The sequence below is a fragment of the Diachasma alloeum genome, unplaced genomic scaffold (assembly GCF_001412515.2).
Source record: "Diachasma alloeum isolate Michigan unplaced genomic scaffold, Dall2.0 Dall_scaffold_00211, whole genome shotgun sequence".
Lineage (NCBI taxonomy): Eukaryota > Metazoa > Arthropoda > Insecta > Hymenoptera > Braconidae > Diachasma > Diachasma alloeum.
This window is the reverse complement of record NW_021680376.1, coordinates 850,495-877,498: the sequence shown is the minus strand read 5'-3', so window position 1 is coordinate 877,498 and position 27,004 is coordinate 850,495. Positions and strand designations below refer to the sequence as shown.

At 36.2% G+C, this 27,004-nt stretch overlaps 4 protein-coding genes across 7 annotated transcripts; 2 read left to right on the top strand and 2 right to left on the bottom strand.

Annotated features, from left to right (window-relative positions):
- Positions 1-352: 352 nt before the first annotated feature.
- On the bottom strand, positions 353-5,277 carry LOC107036805 (putative sodium-coupled neutral amino acid transporter 10). The gene is made up of 3 exons (XM_015254998.1): positions 4,132-5,277; positions 2,494-3,301; positions 353-2,408 (listed from the first exon to the last, which is right to left on the bottom strand). Exons 1-3 carry the CDS (start codon positions 4,612-4,614, stop codon positions 1,249-1,251), a joined length of 2,451 nt encoding a protein of 816 aa, XP_015110484.1. The 5' UTR covers positions 4,615-5,277; the 3' UTR covers positions 353-1,248.
- A 930-nt stretch (positions 5,278-6,207) lies between these two features.
- Positions 6,208-10,746, top strand: LOC107036802 (mini-chromosome maintenance complex-binding protein). Its single transcript, XM_015254992.1, has 8 exons — positions 6,208-6,457; positions 6,660-6,934; positions 7,804-8,127; positions 8,469-8,800; positions 8,883-9,062; positions 9,575-9,818; positions 9,888-10,058; positions 10,227-10,746. The coding sequence occupies exons 1-8, from the start codon at positions 6,451-6,453 to the stop codon at positions 10,419-10,421; spliced, it is 1,728 nt and encodes a 575-aa protein (XP_015110478.1). The 5' UTR covers positions 6,208-6,450; the 3' UTR covers positions 10,422-10,746.
- LOC107036803 (protein FAM166B) lies at positions 10,300-20,432 on the bottom strand. Of its 4 annotated transcripts, XM_015254996.2 has the most exons (5): positions 15,142-15,219; positions 14,522-14,622; positions 13,680-13,755; positions 11,583-11,964; positions 10,300-10,986 (listed from the first exon to the last, which is right to left on the bottom strand). In XM_015254996.2, the coding sequence occupies exons 3-5, from the start codon at positions 13,683-13,685 to the stop codon at positions 10,757-10,759; spliced, it is 618 nt and encodes a 205-aa protein (XP_015110482.1). In that variant the 5' UTR covers positions 13,686-13,755; positions 14,522-14,622; positions 15,142-15,219; the 3' UTR covers positions 10,300-10,756. The 4 variants fall into 4 exon arrangements, with proteins under 4 accessions (XP_015110482.1, XP_015110480.1, XP_015110481.1 ...); XM_015254994.2 differs by lacking the exons at positions 14,522-14,622; positions 15,142-15,219 and adding an exon at positions 20,319-20,432; XM_015254995.2 differs by lacking the exons at positions 14,522-14,622; positions 15,142-15,219 and adding an exon at positions 19,822-19,907.
- LOC107036804 lies at positions 17,788-25,000 on the top strand. Its single transcript, XM_015254997.2, has 2 exons — positions 17,788-18,302; positions 23,687-25,000. The coding sequence occupies exons 1-2, from the start codon at positions 18,195-18,197 to the stop codon at positions 23,978-23,980; spliced, it is 402 nt and encodes a 133-aa protein (XP_015110483.1). The 5' UTR covers positions 17,788-18,194; the 3' UTR covers positions 23,981-25,000.
- The last annotated feature ends 2,004 nt before the right edge of the window (positions 25,001-27,004 follow it).

Here is a 27,004-nt window from a genome sequence, read left to right as displayed (position 1 = left end):
TAATTTTGGGAAGATAGATTTGATAGAAAAAAAGTCAATAGATTTTCATTTTTCTCTATAGAAACGAAATGAATAGAAACGAAAATTTAGGGAAAGCGGGAACTTATCTAGTACTTGACTGCGAGCATGTCAATTCAGGATTCTGAGAACCAGAAAAATGAGTGGCTGAGTTGACATGGAATGTCCCATATATGTACTTCCTCTGAGCAAATATCTATTGAAAAACGCCACGTGAGGATTACACATTTCTAATAGAATTGGAGCAAGAAACAAATAGAATTCTAATAGATCTCATTAGTGGGCTTCGAGAAGTTACTGTGGGGAATAAATAGACCAGGGCATCAACGCTTCATTACTTTTCAATTAAAAATATATATTACAGGTTTTGTACAGTTTTGGAGGTGATACAGGCTCATCAGCTCGTGGTTCTGGTGGGGATAGAAAAATAGAGGTCACACGTACGACAAAATTCCATTAAAAAACCTAGCGAATTTAATAGGAATTTCTATTGAATTTTCTATTAGTTTTTGGTCGATTCCATTGAAAAATTCTGCAGCTCGTTAATTTTCTCAGTTTTCCCGCCCAATTTTCTCCAATAAAAAGGGAAAAAAGTAGAGTCAAAAATACTTACAAAATTCAGGTCGATTCCTATGGAAGATGGCTCAATAGAACAAATTGCGTAAAAAGATGGAATTCTACTGATTTTTTTGCGCAATACAGGTGTGTGATTCTTCAATGGAATTTTTTCGTGTATGCATCGATGATTGGACATTTGTACATTGAATTTCATGATTTATGAGAATTCTAAACACTTTATGGGTACTTCGAGTGCCTTCAGTCAATGTTTATAATAAAAAATTAAATTTACGGCAGAATATGAAAAAAAAAGTAGAAAATGACTGGAAAAACCATTTGTCGATTTCTACTAATCATTATGCAATTTTTCCTACGATTATTCAATAGATATTTAGCAAGAGAAGTCAATTTTTTATACAAAAATGATGACTATGTAAACCTTCTTGAGCATGAATTCTCTGAAATTTTTTAAAGACAATTTCATTGTCAGAATGACTGTCTTTTTCACATAACTCATGAGTTTTTTCTCTAGAAACTTTATAAGCTTCATTTAAATTTTAAGAGATTGCTCTCAGAATTTTATGAGTAACCATAAAATAAAAATAAATATAATGAAAAAAAAATGCTTCACTTTGTACCATAAAAACTCAAACTAATGAAAAACCCTAAATTTCACGAACATTTTAAATCCTTCAAATCTCTTTTCTTCGAAATTTGATACCCATCGTCAATTGAATGAGCGTCAAGAGAGTTCGCTGATGCATTTTTCCCTAATTCTTCCTCCTCATAACGACGCTCGCTCTCGACACTCCCACTAGTTTGAACATCCCTCTTATCCCGACTATTCTCCCTGACATCTGGTTGAACCGGCTGACTCTTCCCATCATCGCCCTTCTCCTTCGTTTGATTGATCAACTTCAAAGGTATCGGTAGCTGATGATAAACAGTTTTCTTAGCCTCCTCCACTTCATCCTTAATCAAAACATCCTGCGATTGGTTTCCAGGGCTCGATATCACTTGTGAGTCCCTCCTCGTGGCCGTCCAATTGGTCAGGACATTCACAATAGGACCCCTAGACCCTATCGAGCTCACATTCACCGATTCCGCATTAAAATTGGTTGAATTTTGAACTTTATTCGCAGATGAATTCACGATTGTTTTAAAATCAGCGACATTTTCCATTCTTTCAACATTTCCACTCACATCCCTCTCTTTTTTACTATTCACACTAGAATTTGTCGACATTACTTTGATATTCGACTCCAGCACCTGGGGAATTTCATTGTTCGCATGACTGTTTTCGTTATTCTTTGATAAATCATCGATTTTTTCGTTTGCATGGGCCTCACTCTGGATCGGCTCCTTGTCCTTCAGCCGTTTTCTCTTCTCCATCTCCAGCTCCTCCTGGTGGTGCTCGATGTCCTGCAGCAGAACCTTCTGCTCCTCAATCAACTTGCGAATGTCAGTTTTGTGTTCCTCCAGTTTCTTCAGGAAATGGTGTTGTTTCACTTCGTCGTTGGACACTGGATTTAATTTCCCATTGGTATGAGTCACTCCTGCATCTTCGTTCTTCTTTGCTTCTGAGTTTATCAGGATTTCGCTCGCCTGCTGGTCCTGCTTTATTTTCTCTTCCACTTTTTGTGGGTCTCCTTGGGGCTCCACTGCTTCTCCTGCTGGTTTCATCGGCTCCGCGGGGACTTCAGGCTTCAAATTCTCAGGCTCCAATGGTTCGATCTTGTCGATTTGCTGGATATTTTCTTTCGGCTCGGGGGGAATACTCATCATGTCGGGAATTTTTCCAACGTCGATTTGGAAATTTGGTTGAAGTATTTCTGAAATTAAGGAATGGTTTTTTAAAAATTCTACTGCAGATCATCGATTTGCGCAATTTTGAGAGATAAATCTGATGAGACTCACTCATATTTTGCAGTTGATCATTACTTTTAATCAAATTCAATTCGATATTATTCATCTGAAGAATAGGTTTTCCTGTGTTGACGTTTATCTTCGAGATTGAGGCTTCCTCCATGGCATACAAATTGGCGTAAGTCCCCAGAATCATAATCCAAATGCCAATGAAGGAAATAACTTGTGCCAGCAGTCGCTCATTCGTATTCTTTGTACTGATTACGATGAAACAGGTAGTGGGGAGTATCAGGCAAATCATAACGCCGATTGTCGAGCCAACTAGACCAAGAACAAACTCAATATTTGGCATCAGTATTCCAGTGATCAGTGCCACTGTCACGATGATCAATGTCAAGCATCTGAATCTCATTTCGGGAATGTAATTGTTTGTTTGCTCGTGCGTGTGCCCTCGTCGGAAGAGGAGGGAATTTAAACTCGCTCGGCATGGAAATATCACTAGAGGAAAACTGAATACCACCGAGAGTACAAATCCAATTTTGATCATGTCTGATGTTGCACTTGGTTCGAGGATCATGAGAATATTTCCTGTAAAAGGTTCTGTACAAAATGCGATATATCCGAAAAATCCCACACACAGGTACACCATGGTGCAGATATTGAGTGCTCCCCTCACCACGAGGTTCATCTTCTCCAACGAAACATTGAGAATCGATTCATAAATTTCGAACAATTGAGTCTGACAGAATAATGCCATTGAGAATATCGGGAGACACTGGAGAATGCCAGCAGGTCGCCAGTAATTGACTTTGTCGTACCAATCACCCTTGAAAATATGGTTCGTTGATTCTATTATCACCTGCAATAAATAATGGGGGATGATAACAATGGTGTTAAGAATTCCTCTTGTTGACAGGCGTGAAGAGCATTTGCTGAAAAATTCAACTGTTCTTTTTTCTGACTTTCATTGAAAATTGTGCAATTAAAAATGAAATTGGATGAAAAAATTCAATGGAATTCCAATAGAATTCTTAGGGGAATGTAATGAATAGAAATAGAATTTCTTGGAAACAGCACTTGGATTTTTTATTAAATGTTTTCACACGTGAAAGGACATATTATTCGTAAATAGGAAGATGAATATTTCAAACAAAAAAGTGAATAGATGATTTGTCTGTACAATTTATACTGTCAATTAAATGTTTTAAATCCAAACTAAGTTCAGTGTTTTCAATACAGAAGAATGAAAACATTGAATTTAATTTATTAATTTGATTTACGTAAAAAAAAATCGAAACTATTTCAAACCGAAAAATAAAAATCTATTGACTTTTTCCCAAGATCTGAACATAATTGAATAATATCTGTCTACAAATCTGCAGAAAGCGAATGGAATTGTAATAAAAATTTCCAACGAAAGCTTTCAATTAAGCGTTTTACATTAAATTAAATTCAATTAATCAAAATAGTTTTCCTACAGAAGAATGAAAACATAGAATTTAACTGATGGACTTGATTTGCGTAAAAAAAACTCTAGACTATCTCAAACCGTATTTGTCTACAAATCTGCAAAAAGCAAATGGAATTTTAATAAAAATTTCCAACGAAAGCTTTCAATTAAACGTTTTAGATTAAATAAAATTAAATTAAATAAAAAATATTCCTTCAGAAGATGCAAATACAACATACCTTCAACACCAAACAGATATAAAAACCTATAGTGGCCGTGCAAATGCTGGAGAGACTATCAATATTCCTGAGGAGCCCCAGAGGCAGAACGATCAGTGCTCCAGTAGTCAGAAGAAAGCTCATCCTAATGTCCTCCGGATTCTTATTCAGCATCTTCCCAATGATCTGGGGCCCAAGGTCACCAATGACGACGTAAAAAGCGATGCAAGTCCCCAGCAAAAACCCAATGATGAACAGTTCCACCAGGAACTTCCCCATGTGACCAAAAGCGTGAAATGCCAGAAATTCGAAATTTCTCCTTCTCGACATAACAGCTGATTTTATCAGGAAATGGCATGCCAGTCTCGACAGTAAACTGCAGAGTAGTAGAACAACGGTTGCCAGAACAATTCCACACTGTTTGAAACAAAAGGGCATTGCCAGTACACTCACTCCAATGATACTGTTGGCCAGGGTCATAACGTGGGAAATATGAGAAATCATTTTGCTTTTTAATTTCAATATCAACTGGATATTACGGATTGGTTTAGTCACAAAATTAAACGAATTAATGGGACGAAGGGAATATTCTTAAATTAAATTGTGAGGGCATGCACCAGCACTAGCTAACTGTTGACGTTTCTCTGAATTCCGTCACATCATGCTGAGGAGAACCGCACAGGAGCCATCGTAACGCGAATAAACGGGAGAATAAATTCATATGTTTGAATTTGTCACGATAAACAGTGAATTTGGGGGGAATAGAGGGGTTGTTGACACATTTTAGCCAATTGGAGGTTCACGTGTGGAGGTTAGGATCACTTGCACTTGTTTTTCCACGTTTCGGGGGCTTGATGGGGTTGGAAGCAATTCCGGAGTCGATGGGGGATGTGACATTTGGCTGATAAACTTCGGGGAACTGTACATTTTTAGTGGGATTTAACGTGGGGGGGATTGATAAGCATTTTGGAGCGGCTGTTGACGTTTGTGGACGTGACTCACTGATGCTGGCGGCGGTGTGACTGGCGGAGGGGGAATTATCAGATTTATAACGGGAAGAGATTGTTTTTTTGGTGATAATTTGGTGAGTGCAATCTTTGTTGTTTTAAAAATGGCACGTATGATGGCACGGTCAAATCAAAACCAGAGTTTGTAGAGATGCAGAGATGTCAGACAAGATAGGAATGTTTTTTGGGCTCAAATGGAAGAGCGGCTCGAGAAATGACGTGCTAGGGCCTCTAAAGATGGTTTTGAACCAGGGGAGACTCCTAGACTCCACTGGACCATGTTGTCACAATTGCGCTTTTCAATTGAAAACAGACATCATCTTTAGAGACATTCGTCATCTTTGAAGACCTCTGCACGCCATTTTTCGAGCCGCTCTTTCATTTGAGCCCAAAAACACATTCGTATCTTGTCTGACAGCGCTGTTACAAACTCGGGTCTACAACTCGGGCTTTCAGTTGAAGACCCGAGTTGAAGACCCGAGTTTGTAACAGCGCTGTCAGACAAGATACGAATGTTTTTTTGGGCTCAAATGAAAGAGCGGCTCGAAAAATGGCGTGCAGAGGTCTTTAAAGATGGTTTTGAACCAAGGGAGACTCCTAGAATCCACTGGACCATGTTGTCACAATTGCGCTTTTCAATTGAAAACAGACATCATCTTTAGAGACATTCGTCATCTTTGAAGACCTCTGCACGCCATTTTTCGAGCCGCTCTTTCATTTGAGCCCAAAAAAACATTCGTATCTTGTCTGACAGCGCTGTTACAAACTCGGGTCTACAACTCGGGCTTTCAATTGAAAACCCGAGTTGAAGACCCGAGTTTGTAGCAAAGATGTCAGACAAGATATGAATGTTTTGTTGGGCTCAAACGAAAGAGCGGGTCGAGAAATGGCGTGCTAGGACCTCTTAAGATAGTTTTGAACCATGGGAGACTCCTAGACCCCAATGTTCTATACATACTCCTAGACCCCATTGTCCTCCTAGACAATGTTGTCACAACTCTGCTTTTCATTTGAAAATAGACATCATCTTTAGAGACATTTGTCATGTTTAGAGGCCCTAGCACGCCACAGCTCTGCTATAAACTCTGGTTTTCAACTTTGGTTTCAATTGAAACCAGCATGAGCTCACCAATGAGATCACTGGATTTTCTGATCTCATTGGTTGCCGGCCAAGAGTAGTTAGTGGAGACACCAGTTGATGGCTCCCACATCTACTTTGCGTTTGCGAATTATCGCGAAAACGTGCGGGACTCAAGCGGTTAAGAACATTCAAATGTTGTATGACTAAAAACAATTTTCAAGTTTATTTTGGGTGAATGAAAGCTGCTGTAACATGGCTAGTAAGTACTAATATTAATATTCTAATAATTATTTAGTGTAACTGTTGTTCTGGTTCATCTCCATTCTTGTCTTCATTGCTGAGAGGAAGAAAAAAAATTCATCCAATTCTCATTTTGCAGAATTACAATTAGATGAATGTTGTTTTTATCATCTCAAAAATTAGTGGATAGTTAGGGTAATGAGGGAAAATGTTTGGTGTAGCTCACAAGGCGGCGGACTGGACGTGCGATTATTTTGTGGAGAATCGAACATCATGCAAGAACTCTCTTGCAAATATCAACGAATCGGGGGGAATTCCTTCGCTGAATTCTTCAGCTCTTCATGACCTCAAGGATGGGCAACTGGTGAGGTTCAGGGGAATGATTCAGGACATGTACAATCCTGAATTTTATTTTGAGAGGTATGAGGTTAGGGACAACAGCAGTGGCGAGAGCAGTATGCGGACTGGAATGTACAGAGATACTGCACTTTGCCAGGTATTTCAAAAATTCTGTTATTTTATTAATTGATTTTTTGCTTTCATCATCAGTTGTGAAAAATTGAAGGGGAAACCTAGAGCTATTTGCTGAGAAGTTAGACAATTTGGATGTTCAATTTTTCAATAGAATATTTTTTAGAGAGAAATCAGATTATTTTTATTTTTTATTCAAGTTTCTTCAATTTTTCAATAAAAATGAGGATTTGATTTTTAAAGTAAGAAGAATAGGAGAATGATTTTATAGAAAAATATTCTCTGCATGATTCATTAAAGTATTTCTCATTGCATTTTATTACTAAAAATGAAAAAAATATTAAGTGGGAATAACTTTGAGGAAATCTATTAGAATAGATTTTTAAATGAAACAATTTTGATGTTCAATTTTTCAATTGAATATTCTTTGCAGAAAAATTTAATTTTATTGAATGGATGAATGAAATAAAATAAAATATTCTTTTACATATTTTATATTTTACTGCATTTTATATTCTTTTTAATATTTCAACACAATATTTTTGACTGAAAAATTCCAATTGACTGAATGCATGAATCCAACAGAATAGAATATTCTTCTTCTGTTAAATTTTTCACACTGAAGATGAAATAAAAACAACAATTTTTGAACTCTACAACAAATGGCTAGCAGGGAACATCTTAAAAATCTACGTCACGATCAATTGACGCTCCAGAGCAGATGTATGGCCTAAATAAATATGAATAAGTCAGTAAAAGGTGTGAGACACTAGAAGAATTGCTCGTCTCATGTATAATACTGTCTACAAACCCCATATTTTTCTAAACAAATGCATAATTTTCAATGAATTTTCCATCAAAAACGGTATTTAATCTCATTCGTCCACAAATCAGGAGCACGAGGATATTCTCCTGGAGTCCGAAAACAACAAGAGTTCGGAAAGGCAGACGTTCGTAGTCATATCAGTCCCAGGCCTCAACGAATGGGCTAAAGAAAAATGCCAAAATTACGCACAAGCTGTGGATCAATCTCCGCGTCTCTCCAGCAAACGTCCCCTCGATCAAGATGATGAGGAGCCGATGGACACGTCGGAGCCAGCGAAGAAGAAAGAAAGAGAAGAGTCGAATGTCAATCAAGTTGGGAAGGAATCGTCATTGCCAGAGAATTTACTAAACTTTCCTATTTCTATAAAAAATGGCAGAGCTTGTATTGTTAAGGTAAGTTTTTCAAAAATTAATCTAAATTTTTAGTCATTAATTTTTCTCGAATTGAATATTGAATCATTTGAGATAGTATTTATAACTAGGGGAGGGTAGGGTAAAACGGACACTTTTGACTTTTTTTGAAATATTCATGACGTATTGAATTGTTCATGAAATGGAATAATTTTATTTTCCAATTGAAAAACAATGATTCCTCTTTGTGATGAGCTTAGAATGAACTCAATTGATAAATCTGTTTCTGAGTTATGAATATTTTTATCATATGAAGACAAGAGCAATTTCCCACTTGTTTTTAGTGGAATAATTATATTCTTTTTCTTTTATATAATTCTCAGGTTTACGAAGAAGATGCCTCATTCAAATTGAATCAAGTAGTGGATGTCGTTGGCTTCATATCTCTGGATCCGACGGTCCACACAATTTGCGATCCAGAAGAATTCACTGACGATGCGGAAATTCGAGCCCACAATCCACCCGCATCGTTAATTCCTCGGTTACACGCTATCGCAATCACTCAATCATCTGAAGATTTACCTGTGGAATCATCGCTTCGACTATTGCCCAGCGTTGGCGCCGTTAGGAGTGATCTGCATAAGGTTTTTAGTCAGATTCTCTTCGGAGATGATTTAGCAGCAGATTTCCTTATTGCTCATTTGTTATCTAAAATGTAAGTTCATTCATTTCTTTAACAGCTTTCGCATTCCGGTTCTTCTCCTTCTCCGTTTGAATTATATTTTTTTTTGTTTCAGATACATGAGAAGAAACGATTTATGCTTGGGAAATTATCCTCTCAACATAACTCATTTCTCAGTTGAGAAATTTCCCAATTTTCCCAAAAGTTTTTATAACTTGCTGACCGAAATTGTCTCCAAGAGCCACTACTTTCTATGCACACTGGATAATTTGAATGATGGCTGTCTCATTCCAAAGTAAGTCTCCAAGATTACCCATTGTAATACGTGAGATTAAAATAATTCTGGTATCGTCGTCTCAGATATTATGCTGTTACGAGTCAGAATTTAAAGATTATTGATTGAAAAATTATGAATAATTGGAGCGTGAGGTAGAATTACAGATGAGAGTGACAAGAGGTCTTCGCGAAAGTGAATTGTTGAATTATGTATTATATTCAACATTTTTTTTCTATTCTTCAAAATTCAATCAATTTTTTTTTCAATTTTTTCAATTCAGCCCAATGTTCATTATCTTTTTTACGTAATCTTGGTTGTTTTTTTATAATTTTATCATTAAAATGATTAAAATTATAGCATTATTAATCATTTTAATGCTAAAATTATTATAATTTAATAATTTTAAAAGTCTCTAAAAATTATGATTGTAAAATTGTGATTATTAATTATAAAATCTATATTTATGAAAAAATTCATGAAATTCGCTTGATCCCTTAAAAAAAATTTCTAAAAACGAAAAAAAAATGTAGAAAGGATTACGAGTGCAACCGATTGACGAGTGGCACCCTCCAATTGAGTAACAACACTCATCTAGTGATCGACGAGACTAAACTAACAGCTGGCAAACTCTCCCAAGAGGGAAGAAAGAACTACCAAGCAATCGACAATTTGTTGACTCTCCAGAAAGTCACCTACGATTTCAAATTCTACACGATGGAATACGAAATGGACATTCCGGTTCTGATACTATCGGAAACCAAATCCTTCCTCCCAGTGAGTGAATCCCCTCTTGACTCCCACAAAATTGTTATGTAACTCCTAAAAAATTACGTGATGTTTCAGTGCATGGTTCAAGTGCCTTTGAACATCGATTCAGACATTGAGAATCGATATCCCCAAGTTCTTCAGCTCGTAGAGCAGTTCCTGAAGGATGAAGATCGATTAAATGATGTGCGAAAATATTTCAAGCAGTTGCAACTGCTGGATTTTCAGATCGACCAGGCCATTGCAGATGTGAGTTTTGCAAAAAATGATTTGAATATTTATTTCAATTTCTTTGAATTTATTTTTATTTTATTTCATTATTTAAATGTTCTTTATTTTTTTAATTTTTGTTTTTATTTTTTTATTTGTACTTATTTGCATATTACAAAATAAAATCAATGAGTGATGACTTTTCAGACGATTCAAGAGGATTTTGTGAAATTGCGCCAATTGGACGATAAAATAAACGCAGACAATCTCCATTCGTTGATGGTTCTCGCCAGGTTGATGGCCCTGTCCCACGGGGAAAGTTCATTAACTCTCGAACGCTGGAGGGACACTTTCAAGAAGGAACTTGAACGTTTGGCGAGATTGCGCAAACGAGCAAAATGAAAAACCTCCAAAAAACCCCATTCTTTCAACTTTAGCTTCATTAAAACTTTTTTATACAAAAAAACGTCCTTTTTCTACTCAGTTACGTTAAAATGCATTCAATTAAAGAGGTACTGTATTTTCGGTTGTGTAATTGCTCAACTTCAGTTCTCACGGGTGAGAAATGAAGCCAGCATCACTGTTTCTGCAGATCTTGCTGTTTCTGAAGAATTATTTTCGTTTGAAAATAACATTCAGGGTAATTTATTCATCAACTGAACTTGTGAATGAGTTGTGAACAGAAGTATTATGTTACATAAGTTTGGAATAAAGTTTTTGTATTTCAGTGATGATGTTTATGCCCTTGTGTGGCCTGTGTCATCGATGTACACTGAGTCCAACACCCTTTGGACTGCTTCTGAGTCTTTGACTCTGCAGCACCTGCTTTCTCGTTCGTGTTGCAAGAGCTCGAGACCCTTGCGGGCGGCTTGGGCATATCTTCGGGATAATGCCACCTCGCTTCGAGCACCCGGGATGTGCCCTGTGTATCCGACTATCGGGGGACTCTCTGGAGACACTTGGTTCCCTGTGAAAATAATCAAATTGGGTTTTATCAAGCATTTTACAGTATTAAAAAGATTTCTCAATTCGAGGGAACGAGAGGACGAACGACTGTCATGCGCAGCCAAATTTCGCCCTTCCTCCTTATGGAGAATGGTAATGGTCAATTATTTTTCAAGATTGAAAAGATTGATTGATTGAGGGTTATTAGCTGTACATTTTTCCTTCTCCGTAAATAAATGAATTGCATGAATTAGCCGGGAATGAGAGGGCGAAAATTCGTGTTATCATGCGTTTTTCAGGAAGAAATGTCGGGGAAAAAAAGCCGAGGAAAAAATGGCACGAGGAGATTTCGGGGGGAAATTTTGTCCAGGAAATTTTGTCGGGGAAGAAAAGTCGTGGAATCAAATGTGGGATAGTAGTTTTTCGTTTCGGTTGTCTAATAATCACAGACAACAAATGAACCCTTAAATGAAACAATGATAACGATATGATAGCAATCTTGAAACTTGGGGATAAAATATTTGTTGATAAATTTTCCTCTGTATGAGATATTTTCATCCTGAAAGGCACCGTCTGGTGTGAATTATCCGGAAGACGAGTTCCCGTCCATAATCTCACCGAAAAATGATGGATCCTGTTGATGGCCATGATTGATTTCAACATTGACGTTGTCATTCCTAACGCGAGACGCTAAATTCCTCGGGTTAGTTCGCTCCACATGAGCACGCATTACGTCTCCCCGTGTGCGGAGTTTATTCTGCGTCTCGCGCCACTCCTTGCCGCCCTCTTCGACGGCGCGCATGAAGGAGAGCCCGTACTTTTTATTGAACCCTGGGATGTACCCCGTGTACCCCAGGATGAACGGCGGCGGTTTGTACAGAGACCGGTCGTTCCGGTAATTTCTCCTCGTGCGTTTTTCCTTGTCGAACAGCAGCGCGGGGTCTCTGCTCGAATTTGGGCGATAGGGCCCGGTCTTCAAGACTTGTTTCTGCAAAAGTTCCTGAAATAAAATTCAGTGTGATTTTTCCCCGGCCATAAGAAACTGAAATGCTTAGCGAATCGTCGCAATTGCGGAAAATTTCCCCTTAGTTTCACGAACGAAATATTTTATAGAAAAACCGAGCGAATCTGCTGGACTCCGCTAGAGGATATCGGATTTCTGTTAAATTTATTATTAGTTTTTGGTTGATTCTACTGAAATGTTCGATGGAAAATATTCTGTAGGAATAGTCGATGGAATTCAATTTTTATATACAACTTATTCTATTGAAATATTTTTCATAAAATTTCCTCGGCTCAAACTTTCGATTTTTTGTCCCTCTATTTCGCATTTATTTTCGTCAATTCTTTTTGTTACGGGACATTTTTATAGGGGGGGTCTAAATGCCGGTCGCCTTCGCTCTTCTTCCCCTTAATCTAATTAAACTTGTAGTGAAAATTGTAGCCGCGAAATTCTGTAGAAAATATCTCAATAGAATAAGGTGTACAGAAAAATGGAATTCTTTTCAATGATTTATTGAAATGAAAATGAATAACTGAAGGGAATGAAGTGATAGAGAAAATTAAAACAACATTCATCCAATCGTTATTTTGCGGCGTTTCGCTAATTATTTTAGCTTCATCAGACTGACGACTCGATTAATGAGCCTGATGAAGCTAAAATAATTAGCGAAACGACGCAATGTTGTTTTTTTCATTTGACTTGATGTCTCTTGAAATCATTTCTGAACAGCAACAATTTCGCAGCTTATCTGTGCGTTTTATATTCAATCAAATTACTCAATGGAAAATATTCTATCGAAAAAATGAATAGAATTCGAATTTCCGCTACAATTTATTCTACTGAAATATTTTTATAGAAATTTCTCGGCTCAAATTCTCTAATGATTTGTTTGTTTTCTATTTTTGGGCATGACTCAGGAGCGATTGACCGGAAAATAATATTCCATCGATAATATTTCTCCACCTCATTAATGGTCAAAACAAAATTAAATTGCAATTACGTCTGTAATCTGTAATGGTTTACGAACTACTTTTTAATTCCGTATTAACGGTTCGTACAGGAAATCACAATTTGATTACCTTTCTTATCAGTGATGGAGCAAAATGTATTTTTCATTGCCTCATTTATAGGGTAATAATGGTGACGTCAATTTTCAGGATTCATTTAATTTCATATTGTGACAAATAGTATATTGTGTTTGTTAGTATGTAACATCCTTTTTTTTTATTTTATACTTGGCAAGTTCGCTGTTCGAAGCGGTAGTGGGGATAAAGTGTTTTTTTTTTAGAATCAGCGAAAAACTCGTAGAATTTCCAAACGAAGTTCAGTAAAAATTCAATGGCATTTTCTATAGAATTCCCCAGGTTTTTATATGATTTTTTTATTACTTTTATTCTCTATAGAATAAAATTCTAAAATTCTCTGTAATTCATTTTCTATAGAATTCTCTGTTTTTTAATGATTTTTTATGATTATGATTACTCCTTCCACCATCGCATTATTTTTCAATATTTTTATGTTGAAAATGCGTTTTTCATGAATGAGAGTAATAAACATGTCAAGAGCAATGAACAATAGGCAAAATTGCGTGACATTTTATGTATTTTTTTTCCTATTTTTACGTCATTTTCTCCGCTATTTCTTCCGAAAATTTTTCCTCCGGGTGCTTTATAACTTTCTGTTAAAAGCATACAAAGCTTTCTTGCACTGACCTCCATAATCTCCTGAGTATTCGCGCCAAATCGCTTGCCAACTCGAAATTTCAGAGTCGGACAGTGTCCAGTGTATCTGCGAAGGCAAATAAGTCAATAAGAAATGTATCAATATGTTACACGCGTCACACACGAACGAATTTCGTCGTAAGAGGTGATAGATAGTGGGAAATGAAATAACTCGAGAAGGATCGACCAAGATTTTTCGAAAAAAAATAGTGAACACGTGCAGAGAAATATTGATTAAATTTTCCAAGATTTCCAGTCTCAGGACAAGCCCCATGTGTTAAGGATATCCAAGTCCTTTGGCTATTTTTTCTAATAAATTAGCAATTCGCTTCCGGATGGTCATTTTGCACGTCATTCCCTTCTGTCATGTATAATTCATTGTACATTTTAAAGAAAAAGATTCAATTTCGTCTATTCATTCATACCGAGTCGATATAACACAGAAAATCCAAAATTTAAATTTGAACGATTACAAAGTTTCCACTCGGAAGCAAAAAATAATAATTCTGGGCAAAATGTAATTTTAACGACTGAATATTATGATTTTTTTCACGTCCTCGCGCAATTTAATTGACAGATTTGTTGATTAAAAATCGTTGAATCTACAGAGTGGTCTGTATCACCTTCAAAATCTACTTGATATCCTTAAATCGATATTCACGAGAATAGAGGCTCCTCCAAATGTACGAGGGAACAACAATCCAGGAAAAAATAAAAATCCTCCTGTGCGTGATGCAAAGCTGAACATTTAGTGTAGTTGAACATTTGTGTGATATGTATATAACCAGTTGCCTGGTACTGGGCTGGTACAACCCCTTCGCCAGTATCCGTACCGCCAGTGTCAATTATTCACGTGATATTGAATTTGATGAACATTCTTTATTTCTGTGTCAATTCACCCGGACAATTGTTCCGCAAAATCAGTTGCATTTTTCTAAAAATAAACAACAGATCAATATCTTCCGCGGGAATTTGTTATTTCAATATTTATTTGTCTTTAAACAGCGAAAAAATTTCGCATTTACAATGACTTTCTCAAAATTTCGCACAATCAATTTTTTTTCCCCATCGAACTTCAATATAATTTGTAGAATAATTTACATTTCAGTAGCAAAGTGGTAAAACGGTTTAAGTGGACTTATCTCCTCGTTGAGTTTTTCAGAAATATTTTCGAATCTAAGGGAGATAGCGAAATTTTCGTAATTACATTTGTTGTAGCTCTCAATCGGCTCTACAAAAAAGGTTATAACAAAAATTTTGCTATCTCCATTAGATTCCGAGATATTCATTGAAAACTGGTCAATAGTCAAAATTGACTTGTACCGTTTTACCACTTCGCTACTGATTTATTCAACCGCATTCAGGGTAAATCGAAACCTCTCACTTATACAATTCCATAAAATTGAGTTGATCAATTAATTAATTAATTAATTAATGACGGCGATTTATTTACCCGGGCAAGTGAGTCCCATAATTCTGCCTGAAGAATTGTTTTCTTTCTTCCTCAGTCATCGGATCAAACACCATAATTTTAATATATTCTGTTTCCTCACTGTAAACTCTATTCAACAAAACAGTTGTCACTTCTACGCGCGCAAAAGCCGCACTATGACGATTTTAAATTCAGTGGAAGTTTCACGATTTCACAGTTGACCAGCGTTTCTTCTTTTTTTTTATCTTCAATTTAAAAACTAGAGTATGTTGACTAGTGAGTCGAGACGAACCGTCGCGGACAGTGCGCGTTTGGAGCGGTTGAGCCAACGCTAGTGAAACAGAACTGTATAAAGTCGGCCTCAAGATTCATGTGCGTTGATGTACTATTGAAGTTTTATTGGCGGCCCCCACCGTTTACTTCAATCGACGGAAACCACACCTCGCGGGACTAATTATTTTTTCGAAGTCAACGAGATTTTAATTGGACGAAGAAAATTTAATAGAAAGACGTCGAGAAGTGTAGAAAAATCATGGAAATTCCACATTCAATTTTCGGGGCCATTACTATGACTACCCGATAGATCGGGAAGTTAATAATAAAAAAAGGTTGGGGAATTCACTGGAAAATTCTGCTGGATTTCTGTTCAACTTTCTGTTGGTTTTTGGGCGATTCTGTTGAAGAATTCCGCAGCTCATGTGTGTTTTTTAAAATAGAAATGTTTAGTGAGAAATGTTTTATGGAAAAAGAAAAAAATTGAGTAGAAAAATTTGGAGAATTCGCGTCGAGGAATTCCGACAGAAAATGTCTGATGATATTCTCCTCAACTTTACGATCACGAAATGAGGATTTCGTTTTTTGAATAGTTCTGGTCTACTTCATTGACCCTATAGAGTGCGGGTTTGATCTAGTGCGTGAAGGACCTTGGTATAAATATCAAAGATACAGACTGACGTCGTAAAATTCCTCGCAGAGACGACTGAAGGATGCGAATTATTCTGTTCAACATTAGACTGAGATTTACCTTTTTTTAGACTTCTGTTTCGTTTACAAATTAGATAGAGAATTCCCCGACATGGATTTCTATATTTTTCTCTCATTAAAAAAACAAGTGGACGATAGTATTTTTTTATAAATGAGTAGTTATTGTTGCAAATAAATTATCACTTTGCTTCCGAATGGTCCCTCTTTTTTAATTCTCATTTCACTATTCTCTTCTATTTTTTCATGTCATAGTGCTATCATCAATTGAAATGTCGTCAAAATTTTGCGTATTATTTCGTTCTGTCAAATAATTCTACATTCAGATCCTCTCAAGACTCGAATTCGTTTTCAGTCCGGGTTTAATCCAGGTTCAATCAAGGTTTAATCAGTGAACAGCCGGGATTTAATCAGGGTTTATTCAGGATTTAGCCAGAGTTTAGCCCAGGTTCTGTCAGAAGTTAGTCGGGACCATGAATCAATATGAATAAGTATTCAACATAATAGACTGCTACCTGAGTTTAACAGAGATAGAGATTTTTATATAAAAAGCTCATGACGGTATTGTGTAACCTGATAAGCAATGATGCTGTTCTCACAATTTTTCAACTTGATTAAGAAGCCATTGAAATATACTTTTCAAGCCCTGATTTAATTGCTATTACTGATGATTCTTTCAGTAATCATGAAAAAACCCATTTTCTCTTTCAAATCGCATAAACAATGTGCTGTAACTCAACAACGAATTGTGCGACCCCCATCATATTCTGAACGAATCAAGAGAGTATTGTTATCAATTTTTTGAGCCACGACTAATTCCATTTTGATGAGAATTTCTCGAGTGATCGTTAAAAAATCGATTTTTGGAAAAATATATTTTTTTCGAATTTGTACGCAAAATTGAATTTTAATCGTTGTCAATAAATAGAGTTATTAAAGTCTATATTCATGAAAATATTCATGAAATTCGGTTGATCCCTCATAAGAAAATTTCGAAAAAAATACACGACAAAATCTAATAGAAAAACCTATCGAATTCGTTGGAAAATTCTATTGGATTCAATTGAAATGTTCAAGGGAATTCAATAAGAAATATTTCTATAGAATAAACTGTACATAAAAAATTGAATTCTGTTGACCTTTTCCATAGAGATTGCCCTTTCTCTTGAAATATTCAGTAGAAAATATTCTATAGAAAAAAAAATCAACAGAATTAGATTATTCTACACAATTTACTCTACAGAGATATTTTCTACAGAACCTCCTCGGCTCAAATTATCCAAGTTTTCCGTGTCACTTTCTCAACGCAGAGAAAAGAAGAAATGAAATGAAAAAACTAGGAAAATTAAATCCGAGGAAATTCTGCAGAAAATCCTTCACATAGCAAATTGCAGCGGAAAATCTAATTCTATTGCCTTTTTCTCTATTCTCCATCAAACATTTCAGTAGAATCCGCCAAAATTTATTGCAAAACCAGTCCAATTATCTGTCAAATTACCCAGGAATTCCGATGAAATTTTTTCGTACGTGCAAAGCGAAAAAAAGAAGTTGCAAAACGTCATGTCACCGGCGTGTATCAACATTGGAAAATCAATGGCAATAGTATGACGTAGCGAACCCGCCTCGTGATCCGCCAATCACATGACACCCCTCCCCACCTCGGCCCGCGAGAGAATTCCCAGTTGCACGCCGCCTCGCGTAGTCACTCTGAAACTGGCAGCTGACAAGTTCGTACTCAACTCATTAAAAAAAAAAATCACGTCGAAAAAGCAGATTACCAACGTATAGAGTATCCATCGATATAAATTTCATTGTTTATATTACCACCCGACGTGAATAAGTGAACAAAACGCGTCAATTGCGGTGTCTGTACCCCGAGAAAGTGCATTAAACACCAATCGACGGTACGAAAAGGCGACGTAGGTGTGCGTCAGTTAACTACAAACACGGAGTCACTCGACAAATATAACACTCGAGGTGAATTTCGTCGGAGTAGAGATAATAAGATTGAAAATAAATATAAATATCAACAGACTTGAAGTTTCGAGAATAATAGCCACCGGTGAAGAGGAGTGCAAGTACTGTCTGTCGAGATGGCGTTTATGATGCCTGTTGTTAAAAATGAGTGGGATATTTACAAAACTAACCGGAGCAGACGCTCCTCGGAGTGCTCTAATCCCCAGGCATGTCGGAGTCGGAAGGTGAGTCGGGGTAATGCTTTACATGGGATGGCGATGGTAAGGCGTGCACTGCTGGTTGTCATTATTTTTCGTTTCGAATGCAAGATGTGATCGCTCATTCCGGGATTTTTTTCAGGAATACGGAGCTCAATGAGCTCTATTTATTGACTGTAATTAAAATGCAATTTTTCGTGAAGATTGAAAGAATTTGTATTTTTACAAAAATCGATTTTTCAACGATCACTCAAACAATTGGCGTCAAAATGGAATTAGTTTGCAATTACAATTTTCTTAGTTTAAAAAAAAAAATTTTATAAGGGATCAATCGAATTTTATGATTTTTTTTTATGAATATAGACTTTAATAAGCTGTATTGATTGACACCCGTTAAAATTCAATTTTTCATAAAGATTCGAAACAATTTATGTTTTTCCACAAATCGATTTTTCAACGATCACTCAAAAAATTGTCGTCAAAAAGAAATTAGTTTACAATTACAATTTTCTTCTTTTTTAAAAATGTTTTTATAAGGGACCAATCGAATTTCATGATTTTTTAAAATGAATATAGACTAGAATAAGGTCTATTCATTGACACCAGTTAACATTCAATTTTTCATGAAGATTCGACAGAATTTCTATTTTTCCAAAAATCGAGTTTTCAACGATCACTCAAAAAATTGTCGTCAAAAAGAAATAAGTTTACAATTACAATTTTCTTCGTTTTTAAAAAATGTTCTTATAAGGGATCAATCGAATTTCATGAATGTACGTTAATAAGCTCTATTCATTAACACCAATTAAAATTCAATTTTTCATACAGATTCGAAAAAATTGATATTTTTCCAAAAATCGATTTTTCAACGATCACTCAAAAAATTATCACCAAAGTGGAATTAGTCATGGCTCCAAAAATTGATAACAATAGCCTCTCGATTCTGTCAGAATATGATAGGAGTTGCGCAATTCGTTGTTGAGTAACAGCACATTGTTTATGCGATTTGAAATTTTTTCATGATTACTGAAAGAATCGTCAGTAATAGCAATTAAATCAGGGCTTGAAAAGTATATTTCAATGGCCTCTTAATCAAGTTGAAAAATGGTGAGAACAGTATCATTGCTTATCAAGTTACACAATACCGTCATGAGCTTTTTATATAAAAATCTCTATCTCTATTAAACTCAGATAGCAGTCTATTATGTTGAATACTTATTCATATTGATTCATGGTCCCGACTAACTTCTGACAGAACCTGAGTTAAACTCTGAGTTAAACTTTGACTGAACCTTGACTAACCCCGGACTGGAAACGAATTCGAGTCTTGAGAGGGTCTGAATGTAGAATCATTTGACAGAACGAAATAATACGCAAAAATTTGATGGCATTTCAATTGATCATAGTACCATGACATGAAAAAATAGAACAAGAAACCCATTCGGAAGCAAATTGCTAATTTATCAGCAACAATAGCTATGCTCATTTATTTTAAAAATGCAGTTATCCACTTGTTTTTCATTCGTTAGAACGTTTGTTTACTCACCACAGGATAAAGTGCAGTTGTTGGTTGCATGAGCAGTGTTTTTGTCCGCATAAGCGGACAAAATGGAAAGACCGAGAATAATTCTTAAGGTTAAAGTTAGTTTCCATGCAAATGCTGTTGCACTATTGGTTGTAGAACAATAAAATGTGACTGGCACTAAAAGATTGAATAACCTCTCGAATAAACTCTAAGGACCCTGTGGTTTTTTAACCAGTTTTTTTTATTAAAAAAAGAGTCATTATTTACAATACTTCCATGCCTTAAAAATGATCATTTACGTACCTTAAAAACTAGAGAATGCAATAAATTAAGTCATTTAGAATTTTTTCCGGAAATCCATAGGGACTAACTTTTGAGTGGTACTGTCTCGGGATATACCTTAAATATTGTTAAGGCCCAAGAACAATCGCTCGCACTTGAAACAAAATTTACTCCTGCGATTGTTTGGCCCCTGAACCCTGAAAATTTCTCAAACTCCACATGCAGTCTCCACTCACAAATGTTGCGCTGGTTTCAGCTTCATTACAGCGTCGATTATCGAATTTCTCCTTCTCTTTTCACGCTGTCCATTAAATGGTGTACGTTGTTCTTTGCGCGTTTGTAGTCAGTGCTCTATGCACAGGAAAATCAAATAGGCGGTGTTTATTCCACGGTAAAATTTACTTTTTTTATGCGGGAAATTTTCCCGTGAATTTAGGGTCAAATGGACACTTTTGACTTTTTTTAAAAATATTCATAACTCAGAAACAGATCTATCAATTGAGCTCAGTCTGTGCTCATCACAAAGAGGAATCATTGTTCTTTCTATTGGAAAATAAAATTATTCCATTTCGTGAGCAATTCAACACGTCATGAACTTTTCAAAAAAAGTCAAAAGTGTCCATTTTACCCCAACCCCCCCTAATTAATAATTTGGATAAAGGTAAATTACTTTAAATCAAATTTGAGCTCCCCTAGAAGAATCGCATTCCAGAAATATCAGGAAGCTGTTTCATACCGCATATTTTTCCATTCTCAGCTCCACTTGGCTCCTAATTTCAATGTTTCAATATCATATTCACTAAATAGAAGTATTTTTGTCCTCAAATAGTTAATTTAACAATCGGCAGTGACTAGATTAGGTAGTTTACCAAAAACTATTGGAATTTCTATTGAATTCTCTATTAGTTTTTGGCCGATTCTACTGAAATATTCAATAAAAAACGTCAACAGAATTCGATTTTTCTTACTTATTTTCTTCAGATATTTTCTATAAAATTTCCTCGGCTCGAATTTTCCAAGTTCTCTCAAAATTAAACAAAAACCTTGGAAAATTTGAGCCAAGAAAATTCTATCGAAAATATTTCAATAGAATAAGTTGCACAGAAAAATCGAATTCTTTTGACTTTTTTTATGCAATATTTATTATTTAACATTTCAGTAGAATCGGCCAAAACCACATTCCCATTGAAAAAAACTCGCAGATAATTTGTGGAATTTTTTAATACAATCGCCAAAAACTAATAGAAAGCTCAATAGAAATCCAATAGAATTGTCTAGCGAATTCGCAAGATTTTGTTATTAAACTTTTTCGTCAGTGTATCCATTCGCTTTATATCCACAGTGAAATTATCTTAAAACCACGGGAAAACGTCCCGCATGTCCAGGGTAAAAGTTACCGTGAAGCGTGTGAATAGACACTGCCAATCAAATGCGGAGATTTGTTTCAATTGAATTGTCGTGTGGCGAGCGAAAAGGCAATTGGAGAAGATTTGCGTGCGGCTCGAGTCTCAGTAATAATACTTGGGATGTTTTTGCATTCATGACGTAGTGAAAAGCTGATTACGCAATGTGAGACAAACATGAGGCTCGATGGATTCAGTGCACATACGAAAGAATTTCGTAGAAAAACCGGCGCGTCTTTTTCCGAATAAAAAAGGCCAACTAGAAATATTCTATAGGAAAAAATCTACAGAACTCGATTTTTCCATACAGTTTATTCTATTGCGTTTATCTACAGAAATTCGTCGGCTGCAATTTCTCAAGTTCTTTGTCTGATTTTCTTAACGAAAGGAGAAGAAAAATAGAGCGGAAGAAACTTGGAAAATTAAAAATAAATAAAACACAAACAGATTCTTACAAGGTTTCATTCTTGGCCAGTGTGGCGCCAGCCCATCGTGACATAGAAAGTCAACATGGATTGGGAATTAGTCACGTGGTCCAAGTAACGGTCACAAAACGAGAATGATAAATACTCGTACGTATGTGGACCTGAATTTTTTCTTCTCATTCTATGCAATGAAGTAATAATTGTCACGAATCACAGGCCGCAGGCGCACGCGCACTCCAAGTGAAAGAGGGAAGACGAGATGAATGAAGCGTAAAATCAAGATAAACAAAATGAAAATGGGATTGTTAGCAGCATTCGCCTCCCCCAATTTTTAGTGGTTGTGAATCCAATTGCTGACAAATTCCTCTGAATCACAAAATTATTGCTGAACTGGTCACCTCAATAATATTCCGAGAAGGCTGACGCAAGTCTACCGTCAACACGTGTTGAAAAATCCTGTAGAAAAACCTAACGCGTTCTCCGGAAAATTCTATTGGAATTCTGTTAAAAATTTTCGTTATTCTTTGCGCCAATGATCGTGTCATTTTGTTGAGAGACATTGATAAAAAAAACAGTGGATTTTTATTTTTCTATAGAAAAAAAATTCTTGAGCACAAGTTTTCCAAGTTTTTTCCTGCATTTCTTATCATAAAATCCAGGAAAAATTGAGCAGAGGAATTTTTATAAAAAAATCTCAATAGAATAAGTTGTATAGAAAAATGAAATTCTAGTCGATAAACGAGAGGTTCGAATATGCATCCAAAATAGAATTCACTTCCGTAATGTTGATGTATTGAAGAAAAACATTAAAAATAACCTGAAAACAAAATCGCATTGTTGATAATTTTATCCATTAAGGATAATTCATTGTTTACAAAGAAATAATTGAAATTTTTTCAACCTTCGGAAGCCTTATTTTAACCCTTCGTTACCCGCGTCGACGGCACCGCGCCGGTGAAATTCAATTTTTCAGTACAACTTCCGAAAAAACTCGTTAAAAAATATGAAAAAATTTGTATGCCTCACTGGTTTTATCTAAAAGCATATTCTGCCATTTCTAACCACGGCCAAAGCCCCGATTAGAGAAAATTCACTCCTACGCTAACTGGAAATAAAAAATACGGCGCCGTGCCGCGACGCGACTGATCGTATCGCGGGAATATTTCACACGGAGTTGTCACACTTGCGGCCCCCGGGACTGCCGGAAGACCAGCGGGTCGACTCTCCGAATGAATTGTGGCAACGGCGCGCTCAGATTTACATTACGACGCGGCGCCGCGAAGTGCATAGCCACGTCGGGCAGTTTCGCGCGAGTAACGAAGCGTTAAAATGTCTTCTGACGGTTCAATATCGAGATTCAAATTCAGACCTGAACCGTTTAAACAATAAAATCATTGTCCGGAAGCGTAGGGTCAAGCGGGCCTCAAATAAAAGCTGATGTTCGCCTGCAAAAGTAGAAAAGCAATTTCACTGGAGAAAAAATAGCCAAAGTACTTGGATATCCTCAAAGAATTGCATTCTCATCCCAGAATATCCATAACTCAAGAATAAAGTGCAAAAGAGCCACAAAATTGAAAACACGTACAGTTAAAATTTATTTGTTTTAGTTCTTCGCCATTCAGGAGTTAATTCTCCTGGTTCGCTTCACCTCAACGAAAGGGAGGGCGAGCCTTTCCCCGGAAAGGAAAGCGAGGAATTAGTGATCCCTCACAAGATCAGTTCACTGTCCACCCCCTGATGACTCCCATTAAGACCAAATATTTTACTGTTCAACAGGTATCGGAGTGTTCAAAATCCGAAGGGCCATCGTTGTCAACCTCCCCCGGCTCCGACTTCCTCACATCCCCAGCGCATCGCTCTGTTCCAATGTCTTCACGCCACTTCTCAAGAACCTCATCGCGAGCATCTCAGAGCTCGCTGCAGAGCCCCAGCAAGAGCACCGGCTCGTCACCCCCCAAAACCGGAAGTTCAAATTCTCTGAATAAATTTCATAATCGTCTCGTTGATAAACTCAAGCGATCGTTGAGGAAGAACGACGACACATCGGAGGATCAGCGTAATCTCTCGTGAAATAGTCAAGGGGTTTTGGGCCGTCCACCCGTATGCGGCTCAAAGCCTATTGATATCCGACGAACCTCAACACCGGGAAATTCGATGACAGAGACGAATTCGTGCGCGGTGACGCGGTCTTGTCCGGATCCTTCTGTGGGCTGGTAGGGGAACATGTCGGGAAAACGGAGAATGCAAATGTGACTTGGACTGGGGTTATGGCAAGATGATGAATGTCCTCTAGCCATCTGAGCTGCATGTTTTCAGAATGCAAGACACATCTTGAAGATTGATGCAGGCATATACATCATCACGAAGGGGTTCGCATTGGAGAGGACTTCTGAAGATCCTAGGAATGGTGGTGACGAGTTGAGACAGTCAGGTTCATGTCTGAATTGTTCTCGTCAAAGACTGTTCACGAAAAATTACGAAATTTTGAAACTTAACGATGAATTTCTAGGGGAATAATCTGTCATTCGCCTGGACTTGATGGAGTTGTATCTGTGTCATGAGTATTCTTTTCGACATGCACCGAATATCGATTATCATTGAAGATGACTATTGGGTGGCCACTGAACAATGATCTCTGTCAAGCACGATGAACATGCCATGTCCCAGTCTAATCTGAATATTACCGTAACGAAAGAAAATCAAATGCTGTGCAAAATTAATAACGAAAATATATCGAGATACATTACGTCGGAAATGTAAATGGAAAGATTGAAATTCAGGCGACGCTAAGCTTTTGAGAGTGGAATCTCTCTAGGGACCAGCCGCAGAAAATTACTGGAGGAAATTTTGAAAAAATATCGTTAAGCCACAGCCACCGCAGTAGGAAGTGGGAAACCCCCTGTTTTCCTGTCTCGAAACGTATCCTTGAGCGAGTTTTCTCTCAAAACTCAAATAAGCACCGGCATTTTAGTTATGTTTATTGCTTCTGGATGGGAAAAATAACATGACCTAAAAGTTGGATTTTTTTTTCAATTCAAATAAAGATGGCACGCGCGAAAAAAATTCAAAGAAAAACCTACCAAATTTGCTGGAATTCTATTGAAAAATTTCCCAGCTTCACTGCAAGTTTTTTTTATGTAAAAATTATAATAGAATTTTATTTCTCTATACAACTTTTCTTTATTTAGATATTTTCTCCGGAAATTTTTCTTCGCACTCGAAAAATCAAACAAAAAAATTGAATCGAAGATTTTCTATAGAATATTTTCCATTCAACATTTCTATTGAAAATAAATTAAGCTGAATTTTTCGAAAAAATCGCCCAAAAACTGGTAGAAATCTAGTAAAATTTTCCAGCGAATTCTTCAGATTTTTTCGTGAAGTTTTTTCGAACATTTAAAAATAATTGACAATAAGGCAGGCTGGCCCGCTAGACCACTAGAGAGAGACCACAAAATTTATATTCTATGGAATAAAGTTAATGGTGAGAAGAATATAGTGATAATATGACGCTGAAGCCTAAAATGAGACGAAATCATTCGCATATGCATAACTTTATCGTTGAGAGTTTCAAGAATATATTTATGTTCGTTACGTTTTAGTAGATTATGTTCGTAAGCAGAGAAAATAGGGAAGGGAGGAGATGGAAAACATCGTGTGACGCGTTAACCTCATTAACATGATTAACTAGATGTCTATCGTAACTTACGAAATTCAATCAGACATTGGTGTCATCTTTCATCGATAACAATGTGCCCATTTATATTAAAACGATACTGAAAAAAATTACATTTGTGAAGAGGCTGGCACACACGAAGAAAATTCATAGAAAAACCTAGTGAATTCTATAGAAAATTTCATAGGATTTTTATTGAAAATCCCATTTGTTTTTAACCGATTTTTTTTAAAAGAACATCTGTAGAATTTTATTTTTCTATAGAACTTTTTCTATTGATAAATTTTCTCGTGAATTTTCCACGTTTTTTTCCATTCTATTTCCTCTCTTTTCAGTGACAAAAATTAAACAACCGTTGTGGTCCCAAAATGGAACTGGACATTAAAAAAACTTTTCCATGAAATTTTTCGAAACGTGTCTCGCTGCTATTAAAAAATATCTGATATTGTAAAATACTGTATACGTCGTTTTGCATATGGACATAGCTTTAGAATTCACAGACGAAACCTTCAATCATTCGAACATTGTTCACCACTGAAAATCGATTGATAATTTTCTGTTGATCGTGTGACGCGATGTAAAAAATAAAAGTCACTCTACATCTCTATGGGGTTAAATTATTTTTTAAATCCTACCATGGCAAGTTAACAATAATTCAGTGGGTCCATTGTATATGTCCTAGTCATTTTTTATGGTTAATGATTTTTTCAATCATTGCAATTGGATGTGAATATTTGGAAAATTTATTCTCACGCAAATAAGAAATGATCTTGGGGTATTTTTCTTTTTAAGTTGAAGCTAGAAGGTGGAAAATGTGATTTTATGATAGTCGTAATTTATCCGCGTGTCAACAAAAATAATAACGAAATAAATTTTTATAAAAATCCGCGTCTGACATTGCACATTATCACATATGATTTAAGATTTTTTTTCTGTCTGCACTTTTTATTTCAAGATTTTTTCCGTTGAAATATCGCAAAGAGTAGGTCAACACAGTGTACTTTAATTGCTAAATTTTCACGCTTTATTTACAGTTTTTTTTCCCCCTAACAATCAAGTATTTAAATTCGTTTGAATTATTCATCTAGGAGTAAGGAAATGGTACCGTATGTAACTCTGTGATAAAGTTATAAGTTATAAGATAGATCCATGTGACGAAAATAGCAGATCTGAAGAAAAAATATGAGATAGAAAAATTATTTGAATAAAATAGAAGAGACGCCGATGGAAATCATGAGAAAAATTGTTACCGAAGTATTTGCAAATTATGTTTCAGGCGAATCTGTTAAATTATTGAGATATGAATTGATAATTTACACATGTATACGCTCCGTATTTTTTAACCCCTCAGGTACTGCGTCCACATCCGAAAAATTGCATTGGAATTCAGTCGAAAAAATTCATTCTTTTATTTAATT